The sequence below is a fragment of the Lagopus leucura genome, unplaced genomic scaffold (genome assembly GCF_019238085.1).
Source record: "Lagopus leucura isolate 7727_CA_CO unplaced genomic scaffold, USGS_WTPT01 Super-Scaffold_73, whole genome shotgun sequence".
Classification (NCBI taxonomy): Eukaryota; Metazoa; Chordata; class Aves; order Galliformes; family Phasianidae; genus Lagopus; species Lagopus leucura.
The window spans coordinates 72,623,296-72,651,052 of NW_024962252.1; the positions used below are offsets into that span (position 1 = coordinate 72,623,296).

At 40.9% G+C, this 27,757-nt stretch overlaps 1 protein-coding gene across 1 annotated transcript; it reads right to left on the reverse strand.

The window, feature by feature from the left end:
• Positions 1–1,471: 1,471 nt before the first annotated feature.
• ZNF318 (zinc finger protein 318) lies at positions 1,472–26,146 on the reverse strand. The gene is made up of 10 exons (XM_042888046.1): positions 25,796–26,146; positions 20,961–21,106; positions 15,478–16,117; positions 13,043–14,470; positions 11,273–11,372; positions 10,276–10,562; positions 7,216–7,419; positions 6,640–6,739; positions 5,653–5,771; positions 1,472–5,215 (listed from the first exon to the last, which is right to left on the reverse strand). Exons 1-10 carry the CDS (start codon positions 26,129–26,131, stop codon positions 1,832–1,834), a joined length of 6,744 nt encoding a protein of 2,247 aa, XP_042743980.1. The 5' UTR covers positions 26,132–26,146; the 3' UTR covers positions 1,472–1,831.
• Between the last annotated feature and the right edge of the window lie 1,611 nt (positions 26,147–27,757).

Consider the following 27,757-nt stretch of genomic DNA (forward strand, 5'->3'; position numbering starts at 1 on the left):
ATTTATAGAAAAACGAGAAACAACTACAAAGAACTTTAAAAAAGAATGGAGTTTTAACAATCTCTACCCATCACCAAACTTCCAATTATCAAAAGCAGATCAAACCTTGTTTTCTTTGTTTTTGACAGCAAATGGTTATTTGAAGAAAGTAGGGCAATGATACTAACAAATTCTCCTTACATTTAATGCGGAACTGCTTAAAATTGTGAAAAGCAGTCAAAAAGGCTCTCAAAAGTTCCTCCTTTCTTAATTATGTTTTTGGGTGGGGTTTATTTGACTACATAACCTAGCTTTACAAATTCAGGCTGCACTCATATTTCTAATATAAAAAGCACAATAACAACTCTGAAAAATGTTTAATATCATCTTTACACAGTCATGGAAACAGAAGAAAAAATGCCATTTTCCTCCCTCTGAAAGTTCACGTGCTGGTAGTGATTACAGACATATGAATGAACTCTGCTTGTTTCCCTCCCTCCTTTAAAAAAGGCTTAGGATTTCAAACAAAATTCCAGCGATGATGTTGACAGAAGTTCTTCCACTGGCTTCAGCTGGGAATAAATCATGTTTTTACTGAGCAGGCTAACTGTTGAGTATCTTCATTCTCTACAGCTTCTCAATTTTATGAACTACCACAGGAGGCAGAATGTACTTGAAATTAAGCACTTTCCTAGAGCTAAAAAAAAAAAATAAAAAAAAAAAAAGTTTTGTTGAACACAATATGTTTATTTTTTAAACAATTTACAAATAAAAATGTGCAATTTATCCAAGCAAATACATTTAATACTTCAGTTTTTAACGAGCTATACAAATGAAAACCATTACTCCAGAGCTTTTGCTAGCTCTAGGATCGTTCAGGGTAGGCATGCATGTGTCTCTATCACATGAAGCGAGTCCAATTCCTGACACCAGGGTTCTGATCTTCTACTTCTTCAGAGCTGGTCAGCTGCTAAACGATTTAACACAAACAGTTACTGGATCACAATACAATGAAAGAGAGCCCATTTCAAAACATGTAAGTGACCTCAATATGTCTGATCCAGGTGTCAGGCCACAGAGCCTTACCGATTAGTCTTCTTCTCCAAAAGCCAGTCGGACAGATTTTCTCCCCTTGATTAGTGATGTGGCATCCATAAACGTGTTTATACAATACAATGGAACAGCTTAAGTACAGATGTAACACAGCAGCGATTACCAATCACAAAGACAGATAAACAAACAAAAGATTAATCACATTTCTTGCATTTCAAACAATGAAAGTAAACAAAACCATGCATTACAGTTTAAAACAATGTTCAGTTTTAGTTCTTCTGCAAGTCTCCATTTCCTCAAGTTCTAAATTGCTGTTCTTGAGCTTGTCCCAGAGGTCGAACTACTTGCGATGCTACTGACAGAAGCAAGGTGAGCAGGAAATCATCCAGAAATGTTCAGAGAACAGAAGCCCCCAAAATAAACAACAAAGACGCACGCATTATAAACGAGAGATTCCATTTTAATAGCAGAAGTGTAGAAAAGAAATTGGCAAAAAAATTCACATGAAAAAACATTTTACACAGTTGACTATGTACAGAATAACATACGTGTCTGGTTTCTGATGGTGTTAATTTTCAATTTAGCCATGTCCTATGATGCTACTATGTCCTAGGTGCTCCTGCTCAGGCAGGGGGATCAGACTAGATGATCTTTTGAGGTCCTTTCCAATCCCTGATATTCTGTGATTTCGTGATGCAAAGTGCGCCCAAACACCTCAACTGGAACAAAACAAACAAAAAAACCCATACACATCATCCCGGCTCCGGCTCCTCAAATATTGGGGCTGCCTGGGTTCATTTCAACCCACTGGGCTTTCTGCTAAGCTTTCAGTCATTCCTGAATTTGTTGTAGATTCCGAACTACTGTCAGTGGTTTCTGTTTGCTCAGTCTTCTTACTCTGGATAGCACATAGTCCCTTGCCTCCTAAGCCATCCTCCTTTCCATGAGTTTCTTTGAGTCCAGGAAGCAACGTTTCCACACAACCAGATGCCGGACTTTGTCTGCTGTCTCCATCACAGCTCAGTGATAGCATTTCAGCAGCACCACCTTTGCTCTCCTCCACTTGCCAAAGGCTCTCAGACATGGTAGAAATGCCCTGCATTTCTGGAACTGGCATGATTGCTTTCATAGTGTCATTGTTTGAGGGTTGCAATCCAAGCTGAGATGCAGCTGTTTGAGAAACCTGGGTGCAAAGTTTATCTTCCCAACTACCAGAAGTAAGAGTGGCAAAATCAGTAACCTCTGTTTCATCCACTGTTTTTCCAATGCCCAGCTTGCTCAGTTTGTTTGACTCCAGTTTAACAGATGCAATAGTTTCTAGTTTTGAAACTTCTTTCACATTCGTATTTAAAAGTCCTGCTGGAAGGATACTGATGTCTTCATGTACTGTCTTAGTATTTCCCAAATTAAAATCTGTGCATTTGAACTCCAGCTCTGCTTTCTCAGAGGCGGTCTCACTGCATTTTGTATTTTCTGATCTCAAGGAATCTTTCTTGTTATCCTCACTAACACCTAGAGAGAGACTTTCAGACTGCTTGGTATTAAATCCTGAGTGAGTGGTATTCAGACTAAAGTCATTGGCTGCTGAGGTTCTTACAGCCTCACACTTTGCTTGCTTGTTGACAGCCTCTTCTGAAAAATGCTGACTGAAATCTGCTGATAAAGCAACTGCTGACTCTTGAACAAGATCAGAAAAACCCGCCATTCCTTCTTTTGCATCTCTCTTAGCAAAAATTTCACCTAACATTTCATCAGATCCAGTGTGTCCTAGTGACTTCTTTTCAACTTCAACAACTAATTCTACACTGGATCTGAGTTCAACAATGCTTGCTGAGCAGGCATTGACTAACCAAGCAACCTCCTGCCTTTGGGTTTGCTTATCTAATACTGCATGGCCTGACAGTTCTGGTCTAACTTTTTCTTGTGCTTCTAACGTGCTACTTCTAGATTTTGTGTTGCTAAGAGATGTCTCTGGCTCTATTTCTGTCAATTCTGAAACACTAATTTTATTAGAATTATTTTTCTTTTCTACATTTGGAGTGTTTGATAATTTCCAACCACTTTCAGAACAAGAACTGGTTGCCATTACCTGTTCTTCTCTTTTACTGGTTCTGGAAGCATCCCGCTCAGCAGGACTTCTTGTCAATTCTGAAATCTTATTTTGGGTTTCTGAAATCTGGCGAGTTTTGCCAAGGACTCCTGGTACTTCCAAAGCTACACTGTTTGGGTTCACATCTTTTAAGGAGGCATCAATAGAATTTTGCTCTGTCAGTACTGCTAGTAAAGGTTTTTCTTTTGAAATGTTCTGAGAATCACTGAGCAAGTGTGGACTATGAGTTTCTGATACAGTTCTACAGCTATCACTTAAATTTTCCTCTTCCAAATGGGGATCTCCCAGATTTTGAATTTCAATCTGTTCTAGCATAAGCTCAGGCTCTACTGCTTTTATTTCCCTGTCTTTCATCTCTTTGTCTTTCTCCAAAATGCCAGAGGCATTTGAGTTACTAACTGCAATTTCATTTGCATCGTCCTGTTCAACTCTCTCTTGGATCTCTGTTCTCTGCAGATCACAGAACTCCTTGCTGCCTGCTTGCACTTGACTTGCTATATCCACAAGTCCCTTCTCTGCAGGCATCTGAATACAAGAAGCAGGTTTTGCTTCTAGCAGTTCTGTGACTGACATTTCTGACAGCTGAGGCTGAAATATCTTCTTGTTCCTTTCAGTGTGATTCTCATCAAGAATCCAACTGCCCATTACTTCATTACTACACTGTAAAGAATCCCCATCTTTCAATTTAATCTGAATATCTGTTGTAAGAGCCTGGAATTTTTTACCTACATCCTTCTGAATACCACTTTCAGTGTCAGCACTCATCTCAAAATTAGGTATTAAAGTCTCCTGAAAACCAGTTTTCTCCATTACTGAGCCTGTCTCAGCTGAGTGGGCCTGGCTAACTTCAGTAGCCAGATTCTGAGATTCCTCTTTAAAGGAGGACAAGCTACTGTCTGTTCTAGAGTTCGCAGGAAAATCTGCAGGTTTTGCTAGGTTAGAGTTTTCTCCATTTGGAAGTGTAGAACTTACAAGCTTGCTGTCAGCTGAACCCTTTCCACCACTACTGTAGAAAATATCATAGAGATCCTTAGCATTGGCAGTGGCCAGGCAAGAGTTTCGCTTCTCTATTTTTTTTGCCTGCTCACTAAAGGCGGTTGAAGGTGGTGGTGGAGGAGGAGGCCTTACAGGCATCGCTAACATTGTCTGTTCACTTTCAGACACACCTGGAGCTACTTCATCTGCAGGAATGACAGCAGTGGGCTGGACTGCAGGTGGAGGAGGTGGGGGAGGCGGTATATCAGAAGTCTGAGAAGATTCACTTTTCTCTGGTGCTTTCAAATCCTCCTCTGGCCCTTTTAATATTACCTCTTCTCCTCCAAAAGCTTTTGAGATGATATCTGGAGGCAGCAGAAGATCTGCATTCGTTTCTTTTACCACGGGTAGTGGTTTGATGGTGGCTCCAGAGGATTTGATGGATAAAAAAGTGTTCAAAGGTGCTGGTTTGCTAACTGTTGCAGTAGTAGACTTCCTGAAAATCATAGTGGGGACTGGAAGGTTGGGTAGAATTTTTGACTGCGTTGATGTATAAGCAACTGGTGTCCACGGGCTGGTGTGTGGAATAACAGTTTTCCCAGACAGCTTGATTTCAATGGACTTGGCATGGAGTTTCCCCGACTGAAACTTGTTCTCCTCTTTGTTTCCCTCCGTGCTCTCCTCCTTTGGAATAGCTACTCCTGGGGCTTTATCCTCTCTCTCTGCCTTTTTCCAGCTGAATTTCCCAAACGATGTCTGACTCGGTGATTCCTTTTTAGATTCCTCCTTCTTTTCTTCTTTTTTGTCCTCTTTCTTCTCTTCCTTCTTCAGTTTAAGCTTAATACCCATTTTTCGCCCAGAAGAATCTGTTTTGTCTTGAGTTTCACTAGCTCCTTCTCCAAGCTCTGGGGTGTTCTTTGTTTCCTCTTTCTTTATTATTTTTGCTTTCTTCTCATCCTTCTCTTCTTTCTGTTTCTCAACTAGTTTCCTCTTCAGTTCATTCTGCCGCCTGCGCTCCGTTTCCAGAACTACAGCCAGTCCAGCCTGACGGTCTAGATTTCTCCTTTCTTCATAGAGCGGGTTCTCATCTATGTATTTCTAAGGAAATAAATGGCACAGTTTTAGCAACTATTTCAAGGAAAAATATAACATCAAGTCAGTTCTGTAACAGCTTTGCCTTGTTAAGTAAGTGCCTTCTCAACACTGAGAGAGCTGAGAACTTTTTCCCACTGAGAAACTGAGATGCCACAAACTCCACATCCTGTAGTTTAATGTAGATTGAGTGGTGGCTTCCAGCAGTGCTGTCATTCTTCTGTAGAGTTTGAAAATCAACACTGGTACTTAAACACAATTTAATCTTATGCAGAGGAAAGATTAATCTCTATGTAGTGGGAAGTTCTGCTTAGTTATTTCACTGCAATACAGTAAAAAATAACTGGATACACCATGTCAAATGGAATTCTTCAGGAAAAGATGATAGAGCAAATAAAAACTAACAAAAGGAATCACTCACTCCTGGTACGTCAGTTACCAACCTTATATTTTTCATTGTGAGGATGACTTTTCACATGTTGCTCAGCTGAGATTTGATCTCCAAAAAATTCATGACAGAGTTGGCAGTAATAACCAGTGATGGGAATCAGAAACTCAGACCCTGAAAAAGGCCAAAGGAAACACTCAGAGGAAGCAAAATTTAAAGGATGCCAAGTTTTTAACAAAGACAAATAAGTGCATCAAAAAATAACAGCAAAACCTCCAGCAATGTTCCTGTTCACATTTTTGAAACTGAATTTGGTGGATTTTATGCTTACGGTATGGTAAATACCACTAGGAGGAGCAATAATATAGAGTGAAGAAGCTTGATTATTGTGACTCAAAAATACCAGTGCTCTTCACAATGTGACAGCCAGTCTCTATACAAATAGGCTAATACTTTCAGTAGTTTTCATCTATCTTCCATCTTTGTGGTATAGTCTCCTCAAAGAATAAACACCTGGTTTATAAAAGGAACACACTGAAGTTCAGTAAAAGTGCATCCCTGTGCCTGCAGAACCTGCTGCAGTTATCTAACATACTGCAGATCCTACTAAGTACTCATCAGTACTTTTTCAAGGACACCTCTACACAAAATGTGCTCAATGGAAGAGTCTGCTGCAAGGCTGTGTGGAATACTCCACAAGATGTGCTCAGCAAGACTTTGTGGTCATACTCTGATCTGAATTGTAATATGTTAGTAAAAACAACTTTACATTGGAAAAAAGTAGTACCAGCATTCAACCAGTATTCAAAATAAGGAATTAAATTCTAAAGAGAAAAGAAGGAACCATACTATGTTTTCCTACATTCTTGCTCTTTTTCCACAGAATGACCAGGAAATTAAATCATCTGCCATTTACTAATAATACAGTATCTATATGTGCTCCTGTAACTACAGAAAGTTTTGAAATTCCCTTCTCTGAGTAACTGGAACCTGCTGGAGGGCTAAGGGAGAAGAAATTCATGTTTTAAAAAAATTAACATACCTTTGGCAGGAACAGTTATCTTATCAATGCGCTTTATGGAGTCTTGTTTGGTCTCACTCTGGGTCTTCGAAGCCCAAGGTCTGTTGTAAGGATCCAGGGTCTATTTGCACAGTGACAGAGGTATACAGGCTCACATATTACACTAGCAAGGCAACTATGCTTGTTGTTTGTTTTTTTTTTCCTTTTTAACATCCTTCCAGAACACTGAACATTAAAATCAATGTGCAATTATACAAAGGAGCTAGGTTTTTCACTTTTCCCTCCCTTTTTATAATTTATGTGAGGATAACCGGTGAAGAGGGTAAGACGTAAACAATATCAAAAGACAGGCAAACACAAAACAAAAATATCAAACACTAGGTCCCAAGTGAACTGAATACAAGCCCTGCTTACACTAGTCGAAACACACCAGTAGCTGTACAAACTGCTTGAGTCCAATATCTTTGAATTTGATAAACAGCTTCTTGCGTTCATTACTTCAGTTTTTCTTGTAAAATGTAGTTCTGTGATGTATGTTTCAGGGCTAATATTTACAGCAAAATGAAATGCACGTAGTGAAGGAAGCCTGTCACATACCTGTCTGTGTTTCTTATTATGCATATGTGTGAAAAAATCAAACATGGTCCCGCAGATGGTGTTGCAGTCTTTGCACCAGTGGTTCCCTGCATCATAATATTCATAAATATTGGCCAACTGGAAAGGATGTTTGGAGGATTGTGAAGAGGATTCTGCCGGCTTTGGGCTTCTGCCTCTGGATTTTTCATTAGTTGGTTTTGATTCCTAAATTGAACAAAAGGAAATATTTATCTAAGACAAGGTAGGACAGACATAATGCTCTGGAACTCAGATCTTGCCTCCAGTAGAAGCCACACGCACACAAAAAAAAGTATATATCACCTGCTTTTCAGCGCCCAGGCTAAATCCACTCTTTCAGAAAGCTGGTATTGCCGATTAAGATGCAGCGTGGTCACAGTGAAGAACTTCCAGTAAGACTCCCGGATGTAATGGCTGGATGGTTGTAGGTTGTAATCAAGGAACGAAATGAACAAATCCCCTAAGGCATGCACCTTTCCCATTTTATGGGTTTCACGCAAGGATCTCAATAGTTTCAATTTATAATACTAGCCAACAGTACCTGCAACACCTAAAAGCACTTAGAAGTCCTGCTAGGAACATCTAGAAGTTACCGTAAAAGTAGGTTGGATGAAAGTAGAATGGAAAAGGAAGTAAAAATTAGTTGACTAAAAGTAATTAAATCAATCATTTAATCAGATTATTTGAGAGCGCCTGAATTCTCTAACGGACTCATTGCTTAACAGTAATAAAGTTCTGTTAATTACCTAAGTACATACAGAAAAGCATCTTGTGATTTAAGCATGTGATACTTACACTGATTTGTACAGAAAGATGCCATACAATAATGCACAGACCTTTCAGGACAGTAGCCAAAATCAATACATTTTGCTCAGAATCTTGTTGTATGCTAACACTGTGAGCAGCAAAACAAGTAATCCCTGAAACAAATAATGAACAAGCCCTGCTAATTGAGATTATCATTCTACTGGATAGAGCTAAGTCTATTTTGAGTCTTCATTTACGTTCCAAAGTAACAATGGCCCACCATGTTATTATTTCTCATCTGTGTGGCATTCCGGGAAGAACAGCATCTTTCCAAACTTAGCAGGTCCAAACCAGTTGCATGATTTCCAAGTAATTTGGTTGTGGTGTCAAACAAATTTACTTAAGCAGATTCAAAACCAATAAACAACATCTTACTTGAAATTCCTTCTGATAAACAGGAACAGGTTCTCTCCTAATACCATTCCATGCAACACAAGCAGTAACACAAACAATGAAGAGACATCCTTGCCACTGTGCACTCCAGAAATTTCCACATCCCAATACAATTTAGTTCTTGGTTTAGAGTAAGAAGTAGTCCAGTGAATATTTGCATATATTCTACTTGCAAGAACATAGCAAAGCTGACATTCTCTTAAACAATGAGAAGATCAACTTATGATCAGTAAGAAATGCATGGAAGGATGTTCATAATGTCTAAGAAGTGCTATCTTTTATGTTATTTACAGACCCATACGATACGTATCCTATAAAATACTACCTCAACCAGAGCGTTACAAAACACAGTACTTGTCAAATAGATGAATGACAACCAACTCTAACCCGTTTGTGCTTCTGCAATTAACAAAACATAAACAACTTTCAGATCACGGTATCTTACCTCCACATCAACAGAAACTTGGGGTAAAGCTCAGGGATATCTTTTTAGCACAAGACTAGTGACTACAACACACAAACACGAGCTCAGCAGCAAAAGACCACAAAACAGCTTGCAAAGATGTGGAAAAACATAAATGTTTTTGCCCCTTGATTGGCCAAGTTAACTGGTCTCAGCGTCTGAAAGTCTGCACTATCTTTCTTTTCACAAAAACAAAAGTTAACAATCAGAATTATAAGGTGAATCTCAGAGTCTAAGGTCAGCCTCCTATGTTCCATGTTAAAATAAGGAACTATAAACAGGGAGCAAGTCATTATGTGTTCAGACAATGTAAACAGTGGAAGTTAAAATAATGAAAGACACATTCACACATACTTTATCTCAAGAAAAGAAAGCAATACAACTTAATGCAATGTAGGATTTAACAGATGTTCTTGTCTACTCATTTGTTCCATGTGGTGTTTGACGCAAATAATTTGTAAAAATAAGCGGATACTAAATTTTGATACAAAAATAAAACGCAGAAACAAGCCTTAAAATGAAAGACGTCTAATGACTTCCCTGAACCAGACCAAGATGAAACATAAGGAAAAGTGTACAAGATTCACCTCTTACCCTAATAACACTTTAATTTCTGGAAAAAAAAAAAACAACACTGTAAAGTCAGGTGTACGCAAAAAGCATCTACTATCTCCCACCATCTGTACCAGTGATGTAATTGGTAACACAGCAGAAAGTGACATCATTATTGTCCTGAATGCAGGTACAACCTCTCACATGCTACTATCATCATACACTACTTCCAGAGTAAAAAAAAAAAAAATCTAGAACTTGATAAGCCTCTTCTAGTGTATTCACCACTCAGAGACCAAGTCAGAGAGACCATCATGACACACACCCACATTTCTTAAGAACATACAGCATATATGTAACAATCGTGTTAAGCTGACAATCATGTTTAACTCTTGCCATGATTTATTAACATCATCACCTGGTGAGAAAAATGACACGCTCCAAACTTACAAAGAGCTTGGACAAATATCCCTTTTTGGCAGGCCATACCGGAAATATTGTACAGAAAAGAAGTCTGTCATTCTCAATATGGAGTTGAGACCTAACAGCTACAAACACTTATGCTCCTGTTCAATCCATCCAACACCTCACAAAATGAAGATAAACAACAGAAAGTGGTACTGAATTGCACAAACTCCGTGGGAAAATATAAACTCCGATTACATTTACTCTCACCTGCATACACAATCAAAAACAGCATATGAAATGTGGTAACAAATGCCATCAAATAAACCTTCTTGAAGGTTTGAATGTTTGGGAGCAGCTGCTCCCCAATGCCCTCCTCTCTTAATGGAAAAATCATCAGTATATAACCTAGAAGATTTTACCTTATTGGAAGAAGTTGCCTTCTCCAGACCTTTTGTGTTTTCTGACTTGCTGTTCTTCTCTGAGGAATCTTTGGTTTCCACAGATGGTTTCCGGGGCTTTTCAAATATGTTAATCCCCAAGATCTGTGCTACTTTGTCAAGCTCAGATTGCTTCTTATCTGCTGCATCAGATTCTTTATGGAGCTCTGAAATCTCCTTCATAATATTCTCTTGAAGTCTGTTCACCTCAACCAACAAGGGGTCTTTGTGACCATCCTTCTCACGTCGTTTTTTCCTCAGCATCTCTCCTGAGCCAATCAAGGAAACAGAAGAGTCGTAAATGCAACAAGAAAATTGTCTTAAGAATGATATGACTATTCCAGCAACGAGTAAAATACCCATACAAAATACTACACTTAAATTTTTACTGGGAAAGATGGAACCAACTCGTAGATACATCACTAAATCTGAATTATCTACCTCTGTAGGGGTTTCTTCATATACACCCCTCTCAAAGGCAGCACAGTCCTCAAGAGAAAGAATCAACTTAATAATTACTGTATGATCAAGCAAGCAAAATTATTTTTCATGTTAATCATACATTATAATCTGAAATGATCACCTTCCAGTGGTGAAAGTATTTACTTCTGATAAAAACAAAACTTTTAAAATAACATAAGTTATTAAGATAGAGAGGACTTGTTCTTCTCCATAAAAATTATAAATCTCATAAAAATTAAAAGACATGTTGACATGTCTCCAGTTGCTATTTCTCATTTCTTCTAAAAAAACACCAGAATACATAAACTGCAATTCTTTTAACCTACCAAGCTACTAAAGAAGATTGAAGAGCAGCTGTTTGCTTCAGTGTAACAGTCAGATTTTGACATAATTAATTTTAGTATAGTAATTAGGTCATTGCTTTCTCAAGAGTTCTGCCTATATACTTTGGTCTTCACTTTTAGCAGGTACTGTTGGTGGGGAAAAAAAAAAAAAAAGTGGGGGAAATGTGCCATACCTTGCTGTTTACGAAGCCTGTCCAGTTCAGTCTTCAGATAATAAAGCTTCTTCTGCCGTGCTTCTCGCTCATTCTTCAGTTTTTCTCTCTCTTCTATCACCTAAACAGATTGCAAGAAGACTGGATTTTCTTCTCCATCTACCGTAAGTTAATCAGACTTGTGAAAAGACAGCAAGAACTCAGTTTGTCAGTCAAAACTGCCTGGTTTGATCATTTCTCAAGGCACTGAGACTGGCTGACTATCTTCTTACAGAGCTCATGAAGTCTAATGTTGAACAGCTCTTCAAAACTCACACAGAACCTCTACAGACAGCATATAACTGACAAAAGACCTTACAGCCCACCAGCTTCTCTCCTAATTTCACTTTGCCCAATTTTAGCCATCATTTAGGATTCTGCCTCAATGTGATCTTAACTGTATCACCAAGAACATTCTGCAAGCATCAGTGTCTGAAATTAAACGTGTATGAAGTTTGTTTCGTGCTCAGTCAAGTCTAGCAGGAGAAGCTCATACATTTGCTTTTCACTAGTTTGAACTGACTCCCACTGAAGAAAACCAGCCAATATGCTGAATTGAAACATGAGAAGTTCTTTCCATTTCCACCATAAATTTTTTCTAACTAATTTTCCAAGACACAAGTCCCAATTTCTTACCTTCACAATACTCATGAGCATTGCTACTGACTCCTCCCTTGAACAAGCAAAAATTGATCCAAAAATTAGTCCTCACTAGAGAACCACTACTACTATGTCAGTGTAAGTGTTGGCAGGATTCCTGCCTCGAATAAATCTTGCATACACCAATGGGAGAATTTCTACCAACAGCCAGGCAGCTTCTTGAATGCCATAGGATTTTTATTATTTTTAAATTATCAAAGCACCATTTTATCATTTGGGCTTTTCTGGCAGCACAGGGCATCAAATGACGCACAAAGGTTGCCATGTTCCAAGGCATTTAGCAAAGAACTGGACTAAGCCCATACCAAAGAACTCCACAGTGCAGAGAAAGACCTGGAAGTCCAGCCAAGACACATAGCTGAGCTACCAGTGCATGTCAGAACAGGAGGAAACCCACACACCTTTAACTAACAGCTCTTTCAGAAGCGCCTAAGTTCCATTAACAACAAAAATGCAACATCATCAGCTGAAGAAATATTATTCCTAAAAACAGTTAAAATGCACTCATCTGCTCAAATAGCTTTTTGTCTAAGTACTTCTATTCAAATCATTTCAAACTAAAAGCAAAGGGAATATATCAGACCATAACTTTGTTTATCCCCCAAACCTCTCTTGGCAATTTGTGCCAGTGCTCAGTCATTCTCACGGTAAAGAATGCATTTTCCCATGTTCAGATGTTTTTCAGTTTGTGACCATCTTGCCCTGTCACTGGGCACTATGGAAAAGAGACTAGCTCTGTCTTTTTCACACCATCCTTTCAGGTATCTGTGTACCTAAAAATCTTCAATGATTCAAATATCTAAAGCTCAGTGGAATAAAGTTGAGATGTAGCTACCAAGTATCCTTCTGTAAGCTTTTGTTTGGCCCTAATTAATAACCTGCTAATGTGTGATTTGGGGGGATTTTTAATATATTTTTTAAATTGTTACAGAATAAACAGACAGGTGCCTAGAAATCTTTAACAAAAGCAAATCTAACTACTTCTAAACCGGAACCACTCAGGCTAAAATCAGAGCATTTAAAGAGGAAAAGTTTCTAGCCCAGTAGGCAAGCAGTCTGACATATTTGGATACATTAGAATATACAGCATACCTTCTGCTTTTGAGCTGCTCGATTTTTTTCATCTGATATCTTTTCTGGGGTACTTTTGAGAGGGTGTGAAGATGGACGAAGGGGCACTTTGGAATGAGTAGGAGTGGTAGGGACACGAACAAGCACAGAACCGTCTCTTTTCACATCAGCGGCATCCTTTCTCGTAGAGACTGTCTCAATAACCCGGAGGTTGGGACGCGTAGGGTTTGCTGACATGGCCATAGTAAGAAGCCCATGAGCCTCTGGCAATGCAGGATTAGGCTGCTGGGTAGGGGGATACATGGTCCAGCCAGGAGCTGCGTAAGCCATATAATGCCCATAAGCATCATATCCTGGAGGGGCCAGTGTGGGAGGTGGATAGTTCGGGGGCATCTGAGTGGTAGTGAACTGGGAATAGTTGGGAATCTGGTATTGGGAAACAGAAGTAGGTGTAGGTGGCAAACTGGCAGGAGCTGGTGGAACTGAGGGAATGAGAGAAACGGAAGGAAGAGGTTGTTCTGGTGCACATGGAGGTACGTCCTGTCCTCCTGGCTTGTTCTTCGTATATTCTGATTTCTGAAGAGAGGATGGATCTTTAGACTGCTGGAAAGAAATGGGAGGTGATGCTGAGTGCTGCTGGCCTGACTCTGGAGAACGAGTGTCACTTCGGCTGCGACGTAAGTCCCAACGGTCTGTTCTGCGAGTATCTGAAGAGCGACGATCGGGAGAACGGGATGCCAACTTTTTGCCATGAAGGCGTTCCTGAGTACGAATGGCTAGTCTCCCAATTTCAGCAACACCAATGTCAAGTCCAATGGTTTTGAGTAAGTCATGAATCTTGGCATACTCAGCATTAGGCTCTTCTAAAGGATCCAGCTTGACAGCTGGAGCAGGAGAAGGAGGAGGTAGGCTCACCTTCTGGTTCATTACCTCACTGCTACAACTCACAGGAGGCTTTTGAACAAGGTGTGATTCAGTATTAGTGTCTTCATCCTCATCACCATAAAGAAATTTCTCTTCATCCTCGATGTCAGGAAAACTACGCCTCCTCTTCTCCTGAGCACTGACAGAATCAGCCATCATGCCCAGAATTCGGGAGAAACCACTGCCATCCTGACTGGCCCTCTCATGAGGCAGTAGGAAGTCAGTATGGCGATCAGCAGGCTCTGATTTGGGTTCTATTTTCTCCTTGTGACTTAAGAAGCTTCCAAACTTCTCTTCATAGGTAAAAGTGTCTTTGGGAGCCGCAGAAAGTGGGTTCCATTCATATAAACCATCATGTAACTCTTTGTTTGCAGGCTCCATCACAGAGTCTTTGTTAAACCGCTTGAGAAAGTTCTCCACTTCAGAGGAAAACGGAGCTGTGTTGTTGCTCTGGGGCAAAGGTGAATGACTAGAAAGAAGAGGAAGATCCTTGCTGGGAGCAGGGCTGCTAGAAAACTCCTCGGGCTGAAAGACAGAGAAGTTATTATTTACTACAGCACCCTCTGAGGGGACTATGTACCTTGTAGAACAAAAGAACATGATCATTTCTCTTCAAGATCATATTTGAAGAGTTAAAAAAGACAATTCACAGTTGAAAGAGAAATAAAGATAAAAAGAAATAGTTGTGATTCTAAAACGTCCAGCAATGAAAGCTCACCCTAGAGAACACACAAGATCAGAATTATATTTAACCAACTTTTTGACAAACTTAATAAATGAAACTTTTAAGCTGAAACACTCTGACATAAATTCAGCTATGCTTTGAGTTTAATCACAGACAATTAGGATATAACACTTGAAGACAAGTAAGAGTAACTGTACTGGGAATATTTCCAGTCACTTCTTCAGATATGCATAATTAATATCATATGAAATAGACATGGGCATTGAGCAGGATCTTCGGTGCCCTGTGATACAAAGATGACACTGTCAACTAAGCAGACCAAAAGCAATGTGCTAAAGCACAAGAAAATAAATTTATCGCAGCAGTCCCAACTTCGCTGATACTCTGATTTTCAAACTCAAGAGGTCTGGCTTGGGTACAATTTAAGTATGGTTAACATCAGCCTACAGTCTAAAGAGAAAAATTAAGGACACTCAAAGAAAGAAATTTGCAGTCAAAGACACTGAGGATTCATCAGGCAATTTTTAGTCTATAAAGAAGCAGAAAGGCACTGTGACAGGTATGCAGCTCAGACTCAGCTTTTCAGCACAATCTCAGCGTTTTGGGACAAATTTCAACAAGAACATTTCATTCTGCCTCAGATTTTATACATATATAATCCTTGATTGATTGCCTTCACCATTTAAAATTTCCAATGCAATTCTAAATTGTACAGGCCTACCAAAAGATACCTGTCCTTTCAAGACAGGAGAATGTAAGCATCTGACTTTTCTATTTTTGAAATCTGTATCAGGAAGTGACTTTTGGAAAGGAGTAATGAGGAGACAGACATAGAAAGAGATCAAACCTGAACAGGAGACTCTACTTCCATCTCTACTCTCTTCTTCAAGATAGATTTTTTAGGCATGGATGGTATTTCCTCAGGCCTATATGTATAACGAGGCTCAGAAGTCTGTAGTGCATTAGTCAAGCCTGGGATCACATAACCACTGTCTGAAACATCATGATTCAAGTTTCTATTACGTTCTTCCTCTTCTCTTTTTCTCCTGGCGCGGTCAAGCTCTCGGAATTCTTCATTTAGGTATGACGGGCTTGGACTTCGACTGCGGCTAAGGCTGCGGCTTCGTCTGCGATAGTTTCGTGTTCCTGATGAGAAACCTTGATGCTCTCCACTCATACAATGCAATTTCTCATCTTTTTCATACCGTGGACGCTTTATTTCTCGTCCCCTCTCTTCTGGTCTTGATGGGTAGAAAGATTTCCTAAATTTGTCACCATCTCTGTCAGATCCGCGAGGCAGCTCTTCTCGCCGACCGTAATGTGGGCTATAATCTGAACGATGAAGAAAAACATCTCGGTTGCGGTAGTCTTCATCGTGTCTCATGCTGAAGGGACTTGAAGGTTGATCTTCATGTGACAGGTATCTCTCTAAGCCCCGAGGGCCTGAGAGGCCTCTGGTGAATATGGGACCATCAGCCATATCATCCCTGCATAAGAGAAGCACAGCAAAAACAGAAGTGCTTCAGTCAGAGTAACTGTGTCTTATTTTCCCTCAAGAGTAAGAAATTTCCAAATCAAATTCAGAATAGTGATCTCCATCACTAAACAGAAGCAACATTTTATATATTCAAGCAGCAGGGGACAGAAGGGATTGCTGTTTTTAACAGCGTTATGCTTCTCTCCTATGAAGTCACTTGCAAATACAGAAACAATTCAATTCACACTGCAGCCGAGCCTTGAAAAATTGACAGGATGGACTTATTTCTGCAGAGAGACTGCACAATTTAAAAAAAAAACAAACATTACTATCGTATTTCAGGCCACAATCCCTTTCCTCACCTCTCCCAGCAAGATGCTACGGTCCCATTTCATATGAATTATTCAATGTGTTTCAGGCTAGCAGAGGTAACCAGATCCTCTTTCTAACTTCAGCTGTGGAAAAAGACCACAAATTCTAGCAATGTTTTTTGTTGCAAAAGATCTATAGACAGGATTGTCGAAATCACAATCTGCTTTACCTAAAAAAGCAGCACAGTTTTTTTTACATGGTATCTACAAATCAGGAACAGTAAATGTAAGAGCATCATTCCTTTGTGTCAGCCCCTGCATTATTATACACAGCGGACTACAACTAGCACAACCTGGAAATAGCGAGCTATAATTCTTGGCTTATCCTTTTTTGGACCAACTCCAACAGACACTTCCAATCAGGAGTACTATTTTAACCAACTCCTTTTCCCCTCAGCCCCTGAGAACTTCTCTGCCACTGTCATTTACATCAGGCAGAAACAAAACAAACCACTTTAAAATTGCCAACTGCTGTCTTTATTTTCAGATACTTCAGAAATCTAGCAAGATCCTCCAAGAACGGGAAGCAAATGTGCTCAATTAAGGGAAATCAATGAGACAGAACCTTAGAAAATGTCTCCCCTGTGTGATTAAGATGTCAGCATGAGATAAACTAGGTATGCCTGCCTGAATCTTCATCCTCCTCCTAAGAAAAGAGCCTCAACAGATTTAAGAGACAAAAAAATCACGAGACAATGTTTCCAAAACAAACAAATAAATAAATGTTAAGAATCCACCAAAACCAAAATAATAATCCTGCAGATAATTTACAGACCCTATTTTTTAAGTCACCAGACCAAGAAATAACTAATGTGACAAGATAAATCTTTTTCTTTTTTATCTTCATAGTTTGCACATGCATATTCAAGAACAAAACCAACATGCAATTTCACCGCATCTCTGACTTGCATCATTGCAAAGCAATTTCTAAATTATTAGATGCTTTACTGACCCGACACGTCTTCAAAGATATGTCATACACCAGTAACTGTGATATCAGATGTTACCTCTTCCATAACAAACCATACACCTTCACTCTTCTAAAAGCACAAAAACATCTACATATGACCTAACTAAGTTTTGTACATAAATGTTGCTGTCCATAAAACAATTTATTGTAAAAGCAAATGTCTCTCTTTAGTGTCACCATGAGCTTCCATTAGAGCCTGCTACACATAAACATGCTGGTCGAGTAACAGATGTATACCACCATACACCTTCAGTTGATTTTTGAGCAAATAGTTTGCATCCATGCTTGCCAAACACTCTGACTGCAGCAACAAAGGGAAGGAGTACTAAATCATTCTTTGGAAATACAGGAACAGCAAATCCTACTATACTTTAAACAAAAAGAATGTTCTAAATACACTATGAATAGCAAGGACACAGATTTAAAACCCAAAGATTAAATACAGGTATAAGAAAAAGATTTATTTGCCTTATAGAAACTACAGCTCTTTGAAATATGTACTCTGTAAACATAATTCAATTTTCAGTCAGCAAAGTCTACTAAGTATGTTGCATCCCTGGCAGAGGATACCACGCTGAGCATTCCAATTCCTTCCCTACTGTAGAATCTAAGAATTACTGGAAATTGCAGTATCAGAGAAGAACAGACCATAGACGACATAGAGATGATGCTTCAAAGAATGAAAACTGAGGTAAGGAAGTTTACTTTTTATCATATTTGTGTTATGTACATTGAAACAGAAATAAACAATGGTATTCTGCTGTGAGCAACCAATAGGGCTCCGTCTTAACAGCCTTTGAATTGGAAGTTCGATGAGCTGTTTACATTCAAGCCAGCTGTCACTTCTGATATTAAGCCAAAATTTGCTATTTCAGAACACAGCTTAATGCAGACCAACTCTCTGCAGTGATGTGTTCTAATCCCCAGCACTAATCTCAGACGAAAGAATTGGTGGATGCTCTGTATAGCTTATGCCAGCTCAGATAGCAGTAAATATCTTAACAACACTGACAGAAAAAGAGATGAAAGGTAGGGAGGGTAAATAAGATACACACTTCACTTTGATAAAGCAAGATTCCAGGAAAAAAAAATATATATATATATTAATCTGATAAAGAAGACAAACTGCTTTAGTCACCTCAAAGTCACAGACCAGCAGCATTCCGCCATTTTACTCAGACATGCACAGGAGGCCAGCTGCCCTAAAAACTTGGAACAAATTCTTACAGATGTTTCAGGACGGACCTGCACATGGATACACAGCCTGGGAAATTCTCCTAGGGCATCATAAAAATCTATGTCTGCAGGAGAATCCAAAAGCATACCTGATTTCTACCCTCTGGTATTTTATTTCCTTTTTATTTTAATGACTCTTTCTGCCATTCTGAAACCCTTCGTAGAAGTGATTGCTTCAAACCCAAGTAGGTAGGAAAAATAACTGAGAATAACAAAAATCAGAATTATTTGTTCCAATTACTTCAAAATCCAAAAAACACAACTTCACAAAATACTTTTTTTTTTTTTTTAATGAGAAAGAGAAGGGATTGTGTGTACAATAAGAATCTGATGAGGCCAGTATTAAAGCAAATGATGATCACCAATAAGGGCCACACTCTAAAGCACAGTGATAAAGTCAGTGTCTCTGAACCAAGGCAGTAACACAGAAGTAGAAAAAATACATAATATACAATATCCTAGCAAACAACTACCAATCACCTTTTTAAAACAACCAAAATAACAAATAGTGAATAAATCTGCAAACCATAAGCAGTAAGATTTAGGAAAGCTAACAGATGTTGTCATGCTAAGCTTCTGGACAGTTGTACCACTCAGTCAAGCACAGCCAACACAAATAGTATGGAGGGAAAAAAATAAAATAAAATACAAAATGAAACAAAAAGTAAACTTAACCACATGGAGCTCCTGCACACCTATGCTTAAATGGCAAGTCACTTAAAAACTGACATCTACACTGTCTGACTTCTTATTCCAATTCATCACTTCGGTACCTCAGTACGTTCTTAGGAGTTGACTCTGACCTTGTTTTTTTTTTCTTTAATTACTCTGCTACCATTTTTCATCCAGTAACAGAGATAAAGTGAAAGTGATTTGCTTATCGAGAGCGTAAAGATGCCCACAGTAGTGATTTTCCTTCTCATCTTAACATAAACTCTGCTGTGCTACTCCTAACCAGGAAGTATAACCACAAAACAGGTTACATATAAAACCTCACTGGAGAAAATGAAGCAATGGGACAACTCTACCACCACCAGGTTTTTAATTTGCCAGAGCAGCACAATGCCAGTTCTCCTATATACAATTTCCTGCTCCTTCCAACCACCATACTCTCCCCAGGCATATTCACTCATCTTGTTTTGAAGACTGCAGACCATACAAGGAATTTACAAGTCAAAACTGATTTCAGAAGAACTGAAGTAAAGCCATAAAAGTGACAGTACTGAAAACTAAACTCTCATTTGCTTTTCTGCACCTGCAGAAACTTACCCTTACGCTTGAGACAGGAAATTCACTTATTCTGCCTACTTTTTTTTACTTTTTCTTTTTAAACGGCTGGGGGATATTTACATCAAAAAGTGATGTTACTGTTCCTTTTGTTTTGTATACCTGAGCTTGATTTAAAATTGCAGTATGGTTGCTCTCAAGCACAAGCTACTCCAGCTTTAAGTTTGCAACTCAAGCTAAAGCAAACAATTTCTGCTCAACAGGATGATCTTAGTTTACTTCGTCTGCCAGGTTCTACCTGTTCTTCCACTGCAGGCAAAGATTTTCTAACAGTACCTACTAATATTTAAACTTCAGTGTTCACATCAGTACTTATAACACAACTGACTTCTCTTCATTAACTGTTCCACTTCAGTTCCAATGAAGGAACCCTAAGAATTCTAACATTTTATCATGTATGAGATTATATAACTGTGCTCACTTCCCCTCCTCAGGATTTCTGAAGCCAAAATAATAGGCTTTCTACAAGCTATGCTAAGGCTCTCTTCTGGACTATACTCTAAAATCAAGAAAATATGTTATTCCTCCCAGTAAATTAGGAAATCAAAGATTTACACTATCCATAAACAACCTTACTTTATGTCAAGACTAGGTTGCTTCATAAGAAACAGAAGGTGACTGAAGCTGTGATATATCAAATGAAGCATCTCCCTCCTGCAAGAACCTCTAGGCACTTTAGTTGATATAGGTTCAAGAAACAGCTGACAAAAGTCAGAGAACAAACGTTTGTTCAGTCCAGGACTATGTGAACACAGGCAACAATGCTTCTTCAGAAACTCCCCATGTGAAAACATGCTGGAGACTGGGGAAGTATTCCAAGGAGGCATCACTACATGTTACCCTGTTACCCTCGTTCCCTACACACTCGCTGTCAGTCCCCACTACAGACAGACTACTGGGCCAATGAGTTGTTTGGCCTCACTCAGTACAGCCATTCTCATACTCTTACTGTTTCACACGCTTGAGTTCCCATCTGTGGAGGACCATACCTGTCACTCAGGTTATCAATTGGTGAGCCCAGTCTATCAGGCAGCCTCCTTCTCTCTGGTGTGCCAATGCAATACCGGTCATTACCAACAGTAATCCGCAAACTCTGTTCCAGTGAAGACTCAGAGCGGAGACTCGGTGAACGTCTCTGTAAATTGAAGAAAGAGTGCAAGCCCATCAATCAGGGAGTTTTAATCTCAGCTACAGAAAGGCAAGAGACTCTGCTCAATACATGAGACGTGGGGTGGATGGATCGATTAAAAAAAAAGCAACAACAAAAACTAGACGAGCATTTGTTCCAAGTATTTCAATTGCTAACAGTCACTAAAGAAAAGGGAGGGTACTAAATGCATTTAATTTCTCACCCCAACTGCCAACAATAAGCTCTATATTTACATAATCTAAAAGGGAAAAGATTACCTTTAATAAACTACCATTTTGGAAAGTGGAAAATCAATAAGTTCAATAAGTCCCACGTTCACTGCTGTGCTCTTTTCTTCATTAGAGCAGAAGCAGCTAAACCAACAGCGCATAAAAACAGAGCCAGGAGTATCTTAATAAAAGTGCCTGGATTTCTGGCCCTTTCCAGCTCTAATAACAGCACGAAGCAAAGAATATACCAGTGTAAACACAGATTTTCCTCACAGTGATGTTTTCAGTAGTTTTCCTCATCTCATGACGTTTTCAGTGCAATAGCCTAATAACCTAATACTAACCTAATACATATACATGCATACCCTAATACTAAAAATGTCAGTGGCTGCAGAAACTCCATCTCCCCATTATCGCCAGTAGAACCAAACCACATTTAAGTTATCCTTCAAAGAACTACAGCAGAGAAGAGCTGAGCTAACTGCTCAGCACAGATCTCCATTTGGAGACATGTCCAATACAGCAAATGCCATAACTGTTAAGTTGTGCTTTGTATCCTTTTAGAACATGGTACTAAAATTTGGGAATGATCAAAGTAAGGGGAGTTCCATAAGAAGCCGACTAAAAGCAGAGGTACTTTATCCGTGTTTTGAAACAACCGTGGTTTATATTCCTGTTAACAGAAAACAAAGAGCCTGCTTCAGTTCTGCCAAACCACTCATGTGCTTCATATTGCTTTCACAGCAGTAGCAAGCTGCAGATGCACTACATTGGCTGCATCCATGCTGTCTGCCCTGGGAAGGTGCAGCAGACTGAGCTCAATCCTCCAAGAGAACAAAAGAAGAACATTACATAACCTCCAACAAAAAAGTAGCATTGCCTCACAAGTTCATCTAACAAAATTTACTTGCAGTACGAATGTGGACTAGAACTCGCTTGCATGTCATTGTTCTAAGATAAAATCAAACTGATTTTTGTTTTTCTCCATTAATCTGAATCTCAGCACTGATCAGAACACAACCTAATGATATGCTCTTTTATATGGTACAACACCATCCAGGACCAGTCAGGCTGAAATACAACACAAACAAGGTGCATGCATCTCACACAAATGCACTTGGAAGGCTCAAATGTGCCCTGTTCAACACTAAATTCTGAGGGCTTTCTGGAGATGCAATTATCTTGAAAGGCACCTTTTCACCATCAAGGCTCACTGTAAGTTGGGCACATATATGACAATATCTCCAGAAACTGGAGACAGAGAAGTGACAATTATGTCTTATGTAAAGGAACTTTCGGACAAAAGAAGGAAATAGTTTACATTTAGTTAATTCAGGATGTATATGACCACCATCTAGAGACTGCACTGGAGGTACATAAGGTATTTGAACCTTTTGTTATGACAGAAAAATTCAAGTTTTAAGAGCACTTGCATGGTGGAGTGCCACCACCAGTCACTCCTACCAAAGCCCAGCACTGTGATTTCTTCCCTTCCTCTTCGGGCTCTTGAACAGCAGTTACCATTACCATACAAAACACACCAGTTGCATATCAGCTCTTAATTTCTTCTTTCTCTGCTGACCCAAAATATCCCATTTCTTCACTTTCAGCTAATTTTCTTACACAAAAGCGAAGGAGCTGACAAAGACTATAAAAAGAACAAGCACACATGTCAGTGGCAAAAATACAAACACTACGATGTGTCAGCCATGCAAGATGTACAGTCTGCCAAACTCTCACTGAACAGCCCTGACCTTCCTCTCCCCTCATTACATTTTTCAGTACTCACCCAAACCTTACCTGTAACTCCATGCTCTGCTCTTCCAATTCCCATACCCCAGCTACTAAGAAACAACATCCACACTTCCAGCATCTGACACACAGTCAGCATCTCTGTTACACACACAAGACCAATGCTGATACCTTGGGAATGCATGCCCATCATCTCAAAAACACAATGCCCAGAATCAAGACAAGGGAACAAGAAATCTCAAAGGATGCTCCTTTTATATTTCAATTCATATGAAGCAAAGGGATGGTAACTTTTCCACTCTTCAACCTCGTGCCCTTATCCTATCAATGTCTACATTTCATGTACTACATCTTCTACACTTACATTCCCCTCCTTCAAGTCCTCCTTCCTCACTGCAGCTTAAACCTCTCTTTCTCTCAGTGACAGCTCCAAAATGCCACTTGTTAACACCACTGTGTATCTCTCCACTTTTCCTCAGCTTCTGTGGAGGGGGTCTCAAGTCATACAGGTTGAAACACTTTGTTAAAACTTTAGCAGAGCATGCTGACCCAACGAATCTGCTGTTGATTTTATTTTGATTACACTTAGCTCCACTGTTTGGAAAACATCAGCATAATCCCAGCTTCTATCTTTCTTTGAATTTGTAAATAGCCTTTCTAAAAAAGAATACAGACATACATCTTATGCATTAACATCACTTTTAGATAAGGAGGAGTGCTGGCTGAACACCTCTTGGAGAGCAAAAGCTTCAACGGAAAAAATAATCACGCTATATATTCTGAGAATTAGTTATACTGTGCTTCAGCACATGACAGATTCGGGTTAAAGAGTTGTATTAAATGATCTCATTTTGACTCATACAGTGAGAGCTGCCTCCTAGAGAAAGTTTTTTTCCCTAAGCACAGTAGCGTTCTTGTAAACAAACAACAAACCTACTGGGATTATCAGTTCAGCACTGGCTAATTTACTGGAGCCTAATTTCTAGAATTCATCATTTTTTCAATCCTTCTCCCTGAAATTAGAACAGGCAAGAAAAACATCATGAATGTGTAACAATTTGCTGCAATGACTCCTGCAACTTGAGCCAGAAGGGTGTAAAATAACACTGTTCTTGACAAACACTATTTATTTCAGTGTTAGTATAAAGTAAGGTTTTGCTCGTTTGTTTGTTTTCTGAAGGAGAAATCAGAAGCTGCAAATCAAACACTTCTGATTCAAATTTCTCCAAGTCTGAACCAATGCATTCAGCATCAGAAGTTTTGTGACAGCCCATTCACATTGCCACCCTAATGCAGACACAGCAAAAAGACAGACTGAGTGATGACAATGCCAATCTTACAAAGTCCCACTGCGGTGTTCCTATTTACCATCGCCTCTGTTGTGACCGTGTCACTGTACATCAGGCTACGATGTAAAATGACAAGAATCATACTAAAAATACATTCTACTAAAAAAACCATAGCTTTTTCCACTTGGATCTCATTAGCAAGATAAGTTGCAAGGCTACTCCCTCAACAATCTATAGGGCTAAGATAATAGTGAACAACACCTAAAAGTAAATGGCCAGAGGCAAGCTTCTCAGCCCAGCTTCACTGTCAAACACAGTATTATCTTTCCATGCCTTCAGGATGGGTTACTCCAGCACCTACCAACAGCTGACTTTTAACTCCACCAGTCACCTGCCATCTCTTCCACAGATGCAGCTCCCAGGAAATCTTGTAAGAACAACCACCACCATCACAAAGGGCAATCCTGCTCTCTCAGGGTCCTACCATGCAGTGAATCAGTCACAGCAGACAACAGATGCTGGCTGAATTAACTTTCAGCCAAATCAGTCTCTTGAAGCAACTCACTTTTGCAACTTCACAAACACGAGTACAGAATATACTGCAGAGCAAAAGGAAAACGTGAGCGCACCTTTCCATTTAATTGTACATATGCCAGGTTAAGTGACCAGGGAACCTAAAACATCACAGCACAAAAGTCTTTTATTTCAGAGCAACACGAGCACACAGCAAAGCTATGACTTACAAAGACAGCAGCTATTGGACAAATGCTGCACCAAAGTCAACAGACAGCCTGAGTGAGTGAATGCCATTTGCAAAAAACAAGGTACAACCATGAGCATCCAAGGTGGTGTAATTTCAGCTGCAATATCACAGCTTCACATACCCACGTCAGATTTTGCGTGGGTTGAATAAGAAGAGTGGCACACCTGGTGGTGCAGCCCCAGCCACAAAACAGTGCCTATCTCAAGATCAGTAGCTATAGCAGAGCCTCCTTTGTACATCAGTGACAGTAGAAAGCGCTCTGACAAAACACTCACTCAACACCTTACTAAGAAAGTTACCTTCCCATCAATAGAAGGTTTACACAATAACACAGCACTGTGACAGCTGGAGGAAACAGATCAGCTGCATCCCTTCCCTTAGTGAACACATCATCTTCCAGACTTAGCTAAAACGGCTCGGGCCGTTAAAAGAGAGATATAACGGGGGAAAACAAACAAACAAACGAAAAAAAAACCCATTATTTAAAACTTACATAACCGATCTGCCCGCGGAGCTCCTCAGGACGCGGGGGGGCCCCGCTCCCTTCCCGGCCCAGGACGGGGTGAGGCCCTACCCCGCGGCCCTGCCATGCCGGGATCGGGTACCGAGGCCTGACAGCCGCCCCCCGCCCGCAGCCCGCCCGCAGCCCGGCGGCGGTTACCCGGCTGCCGCTGTCTCCGTGCTCGCTCCCACGGCGGCCCCGCGTCCCGCCGGATCCCGTTCCTCCCGGCGGCGACGGCGGCCTCCGGCTGCGATGCGGCGACGGGGAGCGGCGGGAAGCACCGCGGTGGCCCGACGGAGAGCGGTGGCGGCGCGGCGGCGAAGCGCTGGTAGCGGCGGCGGTAGGGGACGGCGGCGGGGGAGGCCGGCCGCGGCCCGGCCCCGGCCCCGATGTGCTGGAGCGAGAGGCGCGGGACCCCGCCGAGCCACTGTCTTTGAGCCTGTGAGAGTACGAGGAGGACGACGGGCCGGAGCGGCCGCTGCCAGAGCGGTACATGATGGCGGCGGCGGCCCGGGGGGTCCCGGCGGCCTGCGCGGGCGCCCCGACTCCTTCTGACCCGGGTCCCCCCCCGTCCCCCGCGCGTGCGCGCCGTCGACCACTCTGGGCGCGCTCCCGAGCCGCCCCCCCCACCTCCCAGTCTCGCGGGCACGGGGGGGGGCGGGGTGAGCGCGGCAGGGGGCGGGGGACAAGAGGCGGGACTCCGGGGACGCCCCCACAAAATGGCGGCCGCCAGCCGGCGGTCACGTGCGCCCCGCGGCGGGGCGGGTAGCGCTAGGTAGGGGTGGCGCTGCGCTTAGGTATTTGTGTCGTGAGTTTACCTCTTCTGCCGGGTGGCAGCGGTAGGATGAGAGATAACGGCTTGGAGTCGCACCAGGTTCAGGTTGGGTACGAGGAGAAATTTCTCAGGAGGAGTGCTGATGTCCTGCGACAGGCAGCAGCTAAACAGAGCACGGGTTCTGTTGCGGGTGGAGGTCTGTCTGGTAGTCCTGTGCGTTTCTGCTGGCAGTGGGTCGGCGCAGCCACAGCTGACTCCCCAGACTTGGGGTTTTCCCAGGGAGCGCTCCACCGCACAGGCTCGGTGTTGTCACTGCAAATAAAAATAGACTTTCGGTTATGTTGAGCAGCAGCTTAAGATTTCTTGGTGCCATTAGGTAAATAAAAGGGTTGGATTTTAACAGAACTTCATCACTTTGAAGATTAATGAAGTGAGTTAGTGAAATATGTGATAACTAAAGAGTGACTTGATTATAGATTTGTGGATGACAAGATTCACGCTAAATAACAGGGTATCTTTGATATGTGTGTAAGGGGCAAAGCATGCTCTTACAGATGCAAAGAAGTATGTGGCTGTAAAATATCTCAGCACCCATGCTTGTGAAACAAATGTCTCATTAAAACATACGTAAGAAATGAGGTGGCTGGAAGAAGAATGAGCTTAGCTTATAGTTAAAACTTCCTTCTACTCAAATTTAGAGCAAATACTTGCAATATAGTGTTATTCTCCTACAGGCGCTAATTGAGGCTGGCTACAGCAGGATGACTTCATGCTGGTATCCATCCATGGATGGCCTTGAGGATCTGGAGGACCTGAGAGGTGCCCCAATCTGGGGGAGATGCTGGTCACAGCTTGTTGTGATCCAGGAAGAGTTCTAAGGGTTTCACTTATCTTGGAAGCATAAGTAGTTATTTTGATTCTTGTAAGGTACTTTTCCTTATCAGCCCCCTTGGGTGGCAGAAATATTCTGGTACTTCTCACCAGTTATGTAACCCCCAGATCTTGTTGGGTTCATGAGTTCTGCACTACCTGTTTTAGGCTTTGACCTAGGTACAGATGGATTGGGCTGTCAGGAGATGATCCTTCCCAGGTGATGGGAGGAAAAAGCAAGTGCCTGGATATAGTAAGGGGATGCCTTTGCACTGTCATCTGCTGCTTACTGCAGTTTACAGGATAGCAGGGGCCAGGCACAAGGAATGCCTTCATGTGCTGGTCCTCTACCTTTCACATTTTATTGCCAAGACTGGCTTGTTGTGTAAGGAAAGGAATTGCACCAAGCATGGAGAGGCCTATTATAAAGGTGGGGGACAGTTGAACCACCACGCTAAGGAAATATGCTCAGTTAA

What these genes read in the sequence shown, in the direction of transcription:
- ZNF318 (XM_042888046.1), bottom strand. Translation starts at nt 26,131, where the DNA reads ATGTACCGCTCTGGCAGCGGCCGCTCCGGCCCGTCGTCCTCCTCGTAC. An exon ending in AAGTAGAGTCTCCTGTTCAG is followed by an intron (nt 14,471 to 15,477) that starts GTTTGATCTCTT and finishes TCTGTCTTTCAG; the next exon opens with CCCGAGGAGTTTTCTAGCAG. An exon ending in GATAACTGTTCCTGCCAAAG is followed by an intron (nt 5,772 to 6,639) that starts GTATGTTAATTT and finishes GGCCTTTTTCAG; the next exon opens with GGTCTGAGTTTCTGATTCCC.